This window comes from Mus musculus, chromosome 3 (genome assembly GCF_000001635.26).
Source record: "Mus musculus strain C57BL/6J chromosome 3, GRCm38.p6 C57BL/6J".
In the NCBI taxonomy this organism is placed as follows: domain Eukaryota; kingdom Metazoa; phylum Chordata; class Mammalia; order Rodentia; family Muridae; genus Mus; species Mus musculus.
This window is the reverse complement of record NC_000069.6, coordinates 7,571,424-7,584,441: the sequence shown is the minus strand read 5'-3', so window position 1 is coordinate 7,584,441 and position 13,018 is coordinate 7,571,424. Positions and strand designations below refer to the sequence as shown.

The 13,018-nt window shown below is 35.8% G+C and overlaps 1 protein-coding gene across 4 annotated transcripts in view; it reads left to right on the top strand.

Moving 5' to 3' along the window:
* Il7 (interleukin 7) overlaps positions 1-12,414 on the top strand; it is a 41,733-nt gene extending 29,319 nt beyond the window's left edge. For all 4 annotated transcript variants that reach the window (NM_008371.5, NM_001313888.1, NM_001313889.1 and 1 more), the window contains 3 exons: positions 7,188-7,268; positions 8,313-8,444; positions 10,495-12,414. In NM_008371.5, the coding sequence (NP_032397.1) occupies positions 7,188-7,268; positions 8,313-8,444; positions 10,495-10,602 (321 nt within the window). In that variant the 3' untranslated portion in view covers positions 10,603-12,414. The remainder of the gene's footprint in view (positions 1-7,187; positions 7,269-8,312; positions 8,445-10,494) is intronic.
* Positions 12,415-13,018: the final 604 nt, after the last annotated feature.

Genomic DNA, 13,018 nt, shown 5'->3' with positions numbered 1-13,018 from the left:
TCACAAAAACAAATTTGTCCCAAAAGGATAGAATCCCATCTCCCTGGCCTCCAGAGAAACTTTAACTCTAGTACAGTGCTACATGTGCTATAATTTAGGATTCTACACGGCATTATCATCCTGTGCCCATATTTTACATCAGAGTTGTTTCTTGGTGAAAAATCAAACTCTAATAGGTTGATGTCTCAAATAACAAATATTCACATCATAGACCCATATAAAAAGTTTCACTGGCCCATTTATCCCTCACAGCCTCTTCGCTAAATACCATGGATATTTTTCTGTATCCATACTTAAACACTTCTTTCACTAGCAAAATGCATGTGAATTTCCCTGTGTGGTCTGATAGCCTTCTTTCAGTACAAAGTACTCCATTGTCCAGAATGCCATAGGTTATGCACTTACCTGCTGAGACACATTTTCATTGCTTCAAAATTGAGAAAATGACAAAGCAACTGTAAAGGGCTATTTGCAGTGTTTGTATGAGCATGCTTTCAAATTTTTGGGGTAAATACTGAGGAGCAAGACTGCTGAGTTAAAGAAAAGTTTGCTTAATTTTATAAGATAAACAACCAAACTGTCTTCCAAAGTGGAAGTGCCATTTTGCATTCCCACAGGCAATAACTGAGAATTCTTATTGCTCCATACCCTGTCCAGTGTTTGGTGTGGTCTGTTTTAGACTTTAGATATTGCAAAAGCCATGAGACGGATGTGGTCGTTCATTATTTTCAGTTTCTTTCCCTCGGGACATGTGAGGCTGAATATCTCTCATATACTGTGTCATCCTGTGTCTTTGTAGCCATCATTCCTGTTTTTGTCACTATAAGTATACTCAATTGTTAATTTTTACTTTTAGATTTTTAAGAAGGTTTCTTAACATGTTTTTTGACTGAATACCTTCTTCCAGACCCCCCCCCTTTTTTTTTTAATTAGGATGCTATATTTGTTCCCTCCTTTTGGTTTCTTTTATTCAGCCACCACTGATATATTACTTTCTCTCCAGAGGAAGCTAATTCTGGTTCCTGTCTTCTATGTTTTGAGCCTCCCTGTGCATTTATGCCTGGCTGACTTTTGTTGCAGAACTTGGTCCCGGGGCTTGGTTAAAATTCATGACCCAAAGCACCTTGGGGCACACAGGTTTCTTTCAGTTCATGGTGGTAGTCTACCAAAAAGGAAATCAGGGCAGGAACTCAAGACAGAAGCCTGAAAGCAGGTACTGAAGCAGAGACCATAAAGAAATGGTTCTTTCTGGCATTTTCCCTGTGGCTTGCTCAGTTTGCTCTTGTATAATGCTGGAACCATCCACATTGGTATAGGTACTCCCACATCAATTATTAATCAATAAAATTCCCTACAGACAAGCCTACATGAACATAATAAAGGTATTTTCTTTACTGAGGTTCCCCTTCTAAGATAACTAATTTGTGTCATGTTAACAACAACGACAACAAAATCTACCAGGGTAATACCATTTATCTTTCATAATTTCACAATTACCAAGTTGGTAATTATTTGTGGCTATTGGATTAATATCTGTTTTCGCCACTAAACAATAATACATTGAGATAATGAAATATATATAGTTTTCATAGATGTATCTTCATTACTAAATTTCACATGATAGATGCATAACAAGTACTTGATCAAGTTTAAGTGACTTTTCTTTTAAATTATCGATTAAATGAAATTCAAAATACAGTCCGTTAAGCTGTAAATTTTGTAGCAATTGAAACAGGATTCTGCAAACAGAAAACATAAGTTGAATATTTTATAAGGTCCCTTTCAGGAGACTTTGATGGACTAAGATTTGTCTAAGCATGGGTTGTAATGATTGTACTAAAAATAGAACATTTTTATAGGAAACAATTTTTCAAAATCTAGAACCAAACTTGACTGAATCTTAAGTACTTTTAGATGTTAATATTAAATATTTTGGATAGTGAGGATCAATCTCAAAAACAAGGAAATCAAGGAAGCAGCCAATTGACACTTAGATACCACCTAGAAGCCATTTATGCAAGAAATGTGTACAATTTTTCTCAGAGTGATCTAATGAGAATTCACTGTGAGCACTACTGACATTTTCTTGTATAAGAAAGACCAAAAGAACTATTCTATGGCAGAAAATGGAGCAACTGGGTAATAGAAGATGACCTGGTGACTACCTTTATCTGTAACTTCCCTTATTTTTGGTTAAGTAACTGATGTCTATCAATAGCTTTTACTATACAACAAATGCATGCAGATAACATGCATTTCTCAGATTCATAGATATACACTGGGATTCATCATTTCCAAATGATTCATTTTAGTCATACAATGGAGGAATATGGTCATTTTTACATATGGCTACACAAGTCTTTGAAATTTTTTTTTTGAAATAGAGTTCAATTTCTTACCGTTGAAGGTAGACTAGAAATACTGGTTCCACATGAACCAACAAAATAAGGTGAAAAATGCAGTATGTGTCTTCTAAAACGTAATCAGAAAAGGTAGAAAACCTCTTCCTTTTGTTTGTTGAACACTTGAAATAGTGCAAGACACTGAATTTTAAGAACTTAAGAAAGCCTGTAGAAAGGTTCTGGTGGTAAAACTCTGAGAGGATCTATAATAACTAAACTAATGAGTTATCTTGAGAATAAATCCTCAAGTCAAAACCTGGTGACTATAGACAGGACTAACATCTTAATGGTGTTTGATGGCATATGTGGATCGAGCAGCCTCTTCTAAACTCTAATCTTTAGAAATAACAAAGGATAAGTTTTTTTTATTATTATTTGTGCTGCCATTACTGTAATTTATGATGCAGTGACAGATAAGGAACCAGTTGCTTGCTGGTGCTTGGCCCTGTGCAGATAAATCACAAGAGGCCAGTCGCAAGAGTGAAGTATGCTCTGGTCTAATCTGTTCATGTCCACAACTAAAGAGTCAATCTTTAGGTGAAATCCAATGTTTATGAAAGCACAACATACTTCTCTATAATGTTAGATTATGTCACCCAAACATGTCAAATTCTCATCTCAGAAAGTTATAGTAACAGAATCTTTGAAAATATGATTAAATCAACGATTTGACATGGGGAAATTATACTGGAAAGCCAGATGAGCTCTGTTACTGCAAATGGCCTTTTAAGATAGAAACCTGAGAGACTGGAGACACACACAGTGATGGAATATGGTGGTATGGCCACAAGCCAGGAACACTAAGAATGTTGGCAGCCAGGAGTAGAGAGAAAAGCCAGATTACGGATGCTCCCTGTGCACTGTCACTCAATGCTGAGTTTAAATTTCTCCTCTCTAGGTATGTGACAAGATACATTGCTTTTCTTTCTTTCTTTCTTTCTTTCTTTCTTTCTTTCTTTCTTTCTTTCTTTCTTTCTTTCTTTCTTTCTTCCTTCCTTCCTTCCTTCCTTCCCTCCCTCCTTCCCTCCCTCCCTCCCTCCCCCTCTCTCTCTCTCTCTGTCTCTCTCTCTCTCCCTCTCTCTCTCTTTCTTTTTTGAACCAACACGTTTCTAGTAATTGCCTAGAGCAGTCATGAGAAGTGGATTCATTCTCCCATAAAGTGGAGGCATTGCTAAGTAATATCTGAACAATATCTAATCAACTTTAGCATTCATTTATAAAGTCAGAAGTACTATTTGTTGATTCCAACAAATGTGAATAAATTAATAATAAATGAACAAAGCATAAGTAAAGTAGAAAAATTGGAAAAAGAATGATTAGGCCCAAAGAGAAGGCTTACTGGGTAGAGGTACTTATGTGGAGGCCTGCAGACACAAATTCAGTCCCTGGGTCTCACAAGGAGACAGAAGAAAACTCTCAAATGGTGTCCTCTATTTTCCACACATGTGCTAGTGTAAGCACACACCTGTACTCTTCTACATGCATGTACTAAATAGATTTTACCTATAAAACCAGTCAAAAATGCTAACATTTTTTCTTATTCTCCCTAAGAAACTAACAGAAAATGAGCCTAGATTAATATCAGAGAAGAAAATATGGAAAAATTGTGAGGTCTTTGCATTTTCAGGGAAAAATAAAGACTGAAATATAAACTTGTCATTAGTGCCTTGATAAGTAAGCATATGTAAGATTTTGTAGAAAACACACATAAAGCAAAAAATTAGAGGATAAATACACTTAAAAAGTGATGAAGGTATAGAGGTATAACTGATACAGTTGTTTGGAAGACCTTGGAACTTTGGACAAGAAAAGTTGGTTAAATAATAAGTGGGGCATAATGGGCCTAGGTCATAAAAGCATGAAAAATAGTGCTGAGGACAATTTGGACTACATAGGCACTGGTGAAAAGAAGAGTATCAACTGGATTAGAGTGCACTCTCCCTATACTTTGGCAGAGAATGTGGCTACTTTCTGCCAACAAATCCACCTGTGGTAAAATGGAATTTTCTACTAATATCATTGGCAGAGGAGACTTCAAGACAGCCTAATATTAATTGTGCCAAGTAGTGATTTTATTCATTCTTATGCACATCTACAGTGAAGAGAAACAAACAAGACAAAGAGAAATTCAAAATGTAAAGTTTGGGGAGAAAAAGAGAAGCAAGACATTTGGTACTGGAGCTTATTCATGGAAGAAGCTTAAAGGCCTGATGCTGGATAGAAAAAAGGGAGTAGAAACCTCTGGGCAAGACCCCAATAACCTAATCCTGTGACCAAGGAAAACAAAGACCTGAAAGTTTTCTTTGTCCTAAACAACAATGGAAAGCTTATGCAAATGTAATTCAAGGAGGGGACAGGTTCCAGCTCCAGCAGGCAGGAGAAGTTGGCAGCTTCAGCTATGTAGCTTTGGCTTTAGAATTAAGTGGGACACAGGAAAGGTATTGTGGAATGTTCCACGGTTTAGGAAAGCTATTACTAAAGTAAAGGTTCATGGCAGTAGGTCTTTGCAGGAAAGTCCAGGAAAGCCATTGTGTAAAGCTGTGAATGTAAAGGATGGATTGTGATGGAGATCTACCAGTGCTGGAAAAGTCACAGTATGTTGTATCTGCCAAGGAGAGAAGCTCCAGGCAGGATGTGGAACCAGCCCAAGATTGTTAAGTGTGTTTCTATCAGCAAATCTGGGAAGTGTGGGAGATATGAAGAGCTATCTACTCAGCCCTTTGACATTAGGAGTTTGTCCTACTGGATTTCAGCCTTGCTTTGGTCCAGTGCTTCATTAATAAGTTCCTGCTCCTCCCCTTTGAAATGGTAATGTATATTCTGTACCACTGTATGTTGGAAGTATGTGGTCAGCATTTTGCTTTTTGTTTTTATGGGGTTTTACAATTAAGAAATAGGCTTAAGTCTCAAGGACACTCAGGACTTTGGTATTGTAAGCTGTCTTGAAAATAAAAGACTATGGAGACTTTTGAAGTTGGCTGATGCATTTTACATTCTGATATGACTAGAAGCCTATGGGGGCCAGGGAGCTGAATGTAGTAGTTTGAATGAGAATGGCCCCATGGTCTCATGTATTTTAATGTTTAGTTCCAAGCTGATAAAATTGTTTGGGAAGGATTAGGTGTGGCTTTGTTGCAGAGATGTGTCACTGAGGGAAACTTAAGAGTTCAAAAGCCCATTCTAGGCCCAGTCTCTGCCTTTGTCTGTGGATCTTAGTTAACATTCTACTGCCATGCCTGAGTGCTTCCTGCCATGATAATCATGGACTATATCTCTAAAACTGTAAGCAAGCCCCCAGTTAAATAATTTCTTAGAGTTACCTTGATCTGGTGTCTCTTCACAGCAATAGATCAACAATTAACACAAGAAAGTTAAGTATGTAATAGAAAACAAACAAACAAACAAACTGCAAGGTGCAACCTAATGAAATTGAGACCTTTTCTAGGAGCAATTCACATCATAGATCATAGTGATTTGGACTTTTATATTGTGGGTTTTCCATATTTATAATAAACTGGAAATATGTTTACATGAACCAACATGCCTGTAGGAATCTATTATTTTGACATGTGTTAAATCAAGAAGTTGTTTTCTTCTGTTATGAATTCATATTCTGGGCTGCTATTGATAGGTTTGCTTCAGAAGGCAGCCGTGACATCTTACATGTTCATGTCAAAGGGACACTATCATCATACTGAAAATTAAGTTTTCATCAAATACTTGGCAAACATGCAGAAAAGCTTAACACTCTCTTTTGTAGGCATATGAAATCATATTAGTTTACCACAGCAATAGCCTAACCAACATCAATTTTCAAATATTGTTATGAAATTTGTTAGAACACTCTAAGAATTTAATTCAGTGACATATTTCATATGAGACTTGTAGGTTTAATAAAAAATGTATGTATAATTTGATGTCATCCTGGGGATTAAATAAAACTTGATAGAAAAATGACTTAGTAGATAACTGTTCATTACTTTTAGTTGTAAGGTGGTAGCTTTAGAAAATATATGTCTTGCTCCTGTGATGATTCCAGTATGCCTTCAGTGACTGGTACAGACAAATTTCCAATACTTCTCAATGCTATTACATGATCATATTTAGAGGATGCAGGGACACATCTGCCAAATGCCAGATAAAACCATAAAACCAGGTTGCTGTTTTCTTAAGTTAGTTTCAATATAGGGTTTTGTAGAAATCTTTGACAACGGTCATCAATAAGTGTTGAATTTTAAACAATTATGTATTCAGGCACTACTTCCTACAGGTAAAACAGCAAATGCATACCTTTTAAAGTCAGGAAACCTCTCCTCTTTGCATGAACAATATAAACAATATAAACAATGCACAATGCACACTCCCCTAAGTGGAAAATAGATGAAGATCAGAAGCACTTACTAATCTTCTAATCTTGACCTTGCTTTACTTACTGTTTTGACAATATTATCCATACTGAAATCTTTAAGAAGCTTCAATAACCTGGAATCACCAGTCTACTGGACAGAACTAGTTCAGTTTGATCTTAAGAGATTCTGAATCTTATTTGAGATGATATTGTACATATTTGCTTATTTTTCCATGTAAAGAGAAACAATTCTTGATGCCAGTAAGTAGAATCAGGAAAATTGACTTTCATGAAACTGTTCATATTAGTATCAAATATTAGACTGGTGTGTGTGTGTGTGTGTGTGTGTGTGTGTGAGAGAGAGAGAGAGAGAGAGAGAGAGAGAGAGAGAGAGAGAGAGTCTATGCATTTAACTATATTGTTTTATATTATTACAGGACAAAATGACAGGAACTGATAGTAATTGCCCGAATAATGAACCAAACTTTTTTAGAAAACATGTATGTGATGATACAAAGGTAATGGTAATTTTTACTTTACTATGAGCTTGGTTTTATATACAATTGTGTTAGAGAATTAATTCCATAATCTTTTTATACTAATGACAGGATTATCATTTGCCTATTATATTGTACTGTTGTCTATTATATGTTAATTTTACAGACACCCTGTCTCCAGGAGATACAAATTACATAATAATTTGTTGTCCTTATTTCTTGTTGTTTACTTTGAAAATATTCAAAACACTGACTGTGAAGGCACAAGTGTCTCTTTCCCCCTAAACCTTTTATGAAGGAAAGTTCTTGTCAAAATGATTTCTCTCTCTCTCTCTCACACACACACACACACACACACACACACACACACACACACACAATTTAGTTTTAGGCAGTCTGATTTTTTTTTTTTTTTTGCTGAAGTTTATGCCAAAGTCAGCTATAGTTGGTCAATTACAATGGAAAAACATATCCACAAGTTCCAAATGTTTAGAAAGTTTCCCGAAAGAAGCAAGAGACGCTCTTTGACATTTGGTAGCTTTTCTAAAACTCACCCAGCTATTAACCTCACAGTATTACATAATCATAAATTCTTCTTATTAACTAATTTTCTAAAAAAGCCTATGTCTTAAGGTTACATGGCCCTTCATCTTTTTCTTTTATGTTACTGCCAGCTATTCTTTCAGAACTGAAGTATTCTAAATGCTAGCAAACAAAACAAAAACAAACACACACACATACACACATACATACCTTTCTTTAGTAGTGTCTTAAGCAGCCTTCTTTAGTTTTCCTGTTAAAAGTCTATGGTCTTGTAATATGCTCACCCGTAAAGGATAAAGCCACATGAACATAATGAAGAAATGACTTCTTAAAAGTCAGATAATCATTAAACCAAATTCTAGGCACTTCATGTTCTCTGTTTCCTTGCAGCCAGTTTCATTCCTGTTACTTGTCAGTCATGTGATTAACCGGAATAGAAAGCTTGGGAGGAGGCTGGGTGTAACTAAGGGACAGGGCATTAGCCTTATGTTAACAACACCTTTGACTTTTTTCTTCTAATAGGAAGCTGCTTTTCTAAATCGTGCTGCTCGCAAGTTGAAGCAATTTCTTAAAATGAATATCAGTGAAGAATTCAATGTCCACTTACTAACAGTATCACAAGGCACACAAACACTGGTGAACTGCACAAGTAAGGTGAGAGTGGACTACTCACTGTGAACCACATTACATTCCTCCTGTTCAGGACACTGCCATCCTCTGTTCCCTGCTATTGTCAAAGAACTCTAAGTGCTGCTTATCGCTTTAGTTGAGAAGTATTTCCCTTACTCTAGAAGGAAGTCTCAGCCTTTGGAAAGCGAGTCATGCCTTGGCTGCAGAGTCAGAAAGCCCATCTGAATCTGCTTTAAAAGATTAACCAATCTGAGGCATTGAACAATGATCATGCTGGTTTGTGTTATGGATTCTTTTTTACATTTCCATTATGGTTAAGTTGTTTATCAACACAGATATGAAAACATAATGATTTTTTTGTTAGGAAGCAGGTGAGTTTTCACAAACTTCATTGGGAAGCCATAGGCATTCCAACTTGAAGTATAAAATTCAAAGTACACAAATATGTGACCCAGAAGCAACGTAAAAATGATAAGGGCCTTGTCCCAGAATTTTGAAAGTTTAGAATATTTGTGTCTCCAGAATTTCAGAGAAAAAAAAAGCAAGATTTACTGCCACCGACTTTTTCTGTATTATTATACATAACTCTCCATGGTGAATGGTCAGGACATCTCACAAACAGTTCTATCCATGCTCACAGTCCTTACAGAAAATGATGGTGTTTCCGCATATAACCTATACAGAGCCTCCCATATACTCTTAAGTTGTGTGTAGGCCTCTTAAAATTCCCACAGCAATGTGAATGATAAATAGTTATTATGTGTAGTTTGAAGAATAATGACAAGAAAACTAGTTCACACATGTTCAGTACAGGAATATTTTTCTTTTCGGCTATTCAAACTGCAATTGGTTCACTGTAAGGACGTGGCACTTATAAACATGCTATACTAACACTGATACCATGGAAGCACCAATTGCGTTCCTCCTGCTCAAGTACAGCAATTTAGTCACCTGCAAATGTCTGTGTCTCCACTGAAAAGATTAATGAACAAAATTACCCATATTTCTTTTCAATATCTGCCGTCCACTCGTTGAAGTTATTTAACAGTTACATGTTTGTGTAACTTAGCCACATAACTGATAGAGATATGAGTTGTGACTAAATTAAAAAGAGAGGAGCTCAGACATAGGCGTCACAATGTGTCACACCGGCTCCAACCTCTGTGTGCCTTCCTATCCTTATTTGCAGAATGAGGTAAAATCATCAAGGTCATAGGCTTATCCAGTAGACAAAATAAAGGAAGATTTGTGAAGTACTGAGAATATCATCTGACCTAGAAAATACTCAATTAACTGATTTTTCACTCCATGAAGAAACACTCAACTATATCTGTCACATGACTCAGAAGGATATGACAATTGCTCTCCAGTATTGGCTGTATAATCACCATACTGGAAGCATTTAAAAATTCTTAATAAGGTGAGAAAAACCAACACATGAGGAAGATAGTAGTCATAATTTATTAAACATTAAGTTTTTATACCATTTTTTAAGATACCAGTTGAATCAGGTATAATATTAATCTAAATACCTTCAGTGTTAAATATATTCACTAACATTGTTTTTTCATATGAAAAGTTCATTTCCGTTATAATAATAATAATAATAATAATAATAATAATAATATTATTATTATTATTATTATTATTATTTTGGTATTTTGAGACAGGGTTTATCTGTGTAGCCCTGGCTGTCCTGGAACTCTGTAGACCAGGCTGGCCTTGAACTCAGAAATCTCTCTGCCTCTGCCTCCCAAGTGCTGGGATTAAAGGCGTGTGCTACCACACCCAGCCTCATTTCCATTATTTAAAGAAAATGTCTTTTATGAAATTTTTGACTGTTGTATCCACTATTGCTGGGTGAAAATGACATATAAAACATTAAGCATAGAGGCCTTGGTTTTCCTATCAATCATAATTATCAGCATAGGTCACAGTTTAAGATGCTATGCAAGGGTCTTCATTCTGGAATATTAAATAGTATTTTCATCTAATATGATAAAAAATAAAAAGTAAATATTTTAAGACTCATTTATTAAAATGTTACATTAAATCAATTGAATTTATTTCCTAGGAAGAAAAAAACGTAAAGGAACAGAAAAAGAATGATGCATGTTTCCTAAAGAGACTACTGAGAGAAATAAAAACTTGTTGGAATAAAATTTTGAAGGGCAGTATATAAACAGGACATGTAGTAACAACCTCCAAGAATCTACTGGTTCATATACTTGGAGAGGTTGAAACCCTTCCAGAAGTTCCTGGATGCCTCCTGCTCAAATAAGCCAAGCAGCTGAGAAATCTACAGTGAGGTATGAGATGATGGACACAGAAATGCAGCTGACTGCTGCCGTCAGCATATACATATAAAGATATATCAACTATACAGATTTTTGTAATGCAATCATGTCAACTGCAATGCTTTTAAAACCGTTCCAAATGTTTCTAACACTACAAAGTCTACAAAAAGCAAGGCTATGAAGATTCAGAGTCACCACTGTTTTCTTAGCAAAATGATGGTATGGTTAAACATTCATTGGTGAACCACTGGGGGAGTGGAACTGTCCTGTTTTAGACTGGAGATACTGGAGGGCTCACGGTGATGGATAATGCTCTTGAAAACAAGAGTCTATCTTAAAGCAGCAGCAAAAAGAAGCTTAAGGCACTTAAGGCATCAACAAATGTAGTTAAATATGAATGTATAACACATAACTTCAGTAAAGAGCATAGCAGATATTTTTAAATAAAAGTATTTTTAAAGATAGAAATGCACTTATTCCAAAGATACTGAACCTTAGTATTCAGTCGCTTTTGACACTTGTGTATAATAAAGCTTATATAACTGAATTTTCAATTTGAAAAGTATATTTTTAAAAGAATAATATATGCTAGACTTTTAATTAATGTATATGTTTAATTTTGGCATTCTGTCTGTCTCTCTGTCTCTCTCTCTCTCTCTCTCTCTCTCTACCTATCTATCTATATATATAATTTTCATATACTACCAATTGCGTACTTTGGATAGTGTCTCTTTTTAACCTAAATGACCTTTATTAACACTGTCAGGTTCCCTTACTCTCGAGAGTGTTCATTGCTGCACTGTCATTTGATCCCAGTTTTATTGAACACATATCCTTTAACACACTCACGTCCAGATTTAGCAGGAGACTAGGACCCTATAACTTTGTTAAGAGAGAAAACACTAATTTCTTGTTTTATAGTAGGGTCTTATTCGTATCTAAGGCAGGCTAGGATTGCAGACATGAGCCAATATGCTTAATTAGAAACATTCTTTTTATGTTAAACTCATGTCTTTTACAAGATGCCTACATATATCCTATGTATATGCCTGTTTAAATCCTTTTTTGTAAGGTCTGCTGTCTTCCTTCAGTTGTAATGGAAAGAAACACTATGTTGTAGAGGCCAAATTTCTGAAAGTGATAAGGGTTTGCTTGTACTGAATTCTCATTCTCCTTGCTTTTTCCAGCCACGTGAGCATCTAGCTATCTATACGCTGGATGTATTTGACCGATGCCTGCTCCACTGGCACATTGCATGTGTGGTAGCCATGCCTTCTTGCTTCTCCTTTTCCCCAACCCCTATAATGCTCTACTCAGTGGTACAGATAGCTGGGATTATCACAATTTTGAGAGAAACACCAATTGTTTAAAGTTTGTTTCATAATCACCATTTGCCCAGAAAACAGTTCTCTCAACTTGTTTGCAACATGTAATAATTTAAGAAACTCAATTTTGTTAATGGACTTTCGATAACTTCCTTAGATATCCCACATCTCCTACGTGTCAGTCCTTTGTCCTGAGGAACTGGTAAAATGGGTAAGCCCTTAGCTAGCGAACTGAAGGCATTCGCATGTGTAAGATAATCTCTATACCTGCAAGGCTGTCTGGATGGCTCCCTACCAATATTGAACAATATTCTGATTTTGGCAAAATAAAGGATAATATTTTAAAATGCTTATTAAAAGTTTTAAAAATTTCTTCACTGGTTCTTCTCATTTACTCATGAAGGACTAACTGCAGGTGGTTCTTGTTCCAACAGTTCACTCAACATGTGTGCTAAGTGGATCAGAAGTTATCCACACTTCTATGTTCTGTTACCCTTATTGTTTCCTAGCAACTGGCAAGGAGGACAGAAGCAAAGGAATCCTGATAATTTCCTTATAGGTGAACATGGTGAGCCTGAACCTGAAGGTTTTTGTTTTTCGTTTTTTTCTCCCAGGCCATGCTTCCACTTACAGGTAGTTTCAAGCGATTTTATCAGTCCTACCTCAAAGATTTCATGGAAACACATGCCTCTCTTTAAATTCAGTGGTATATATCATGCTTTGTACTAATGGAACCTTTGTGTGTCTATTAAGTTCTTACTTAGAAGTAGCCTTCAAATTCTACTGGGATGCTGCTTAAATTTTAAGCACATTTATCTGTAGGGTTCTGATGCCCTGATCGGAAATCTGCATGTGAATGCTAAGATAACAGGATTTGATCCACTTTTCTGTTCTTCAAAATCTCCATGGTATTTTGAGTTACAAATATTACTTTCTATAAGCGATTTTAGCCTGGATTTTTCACCCAAAAAATAGA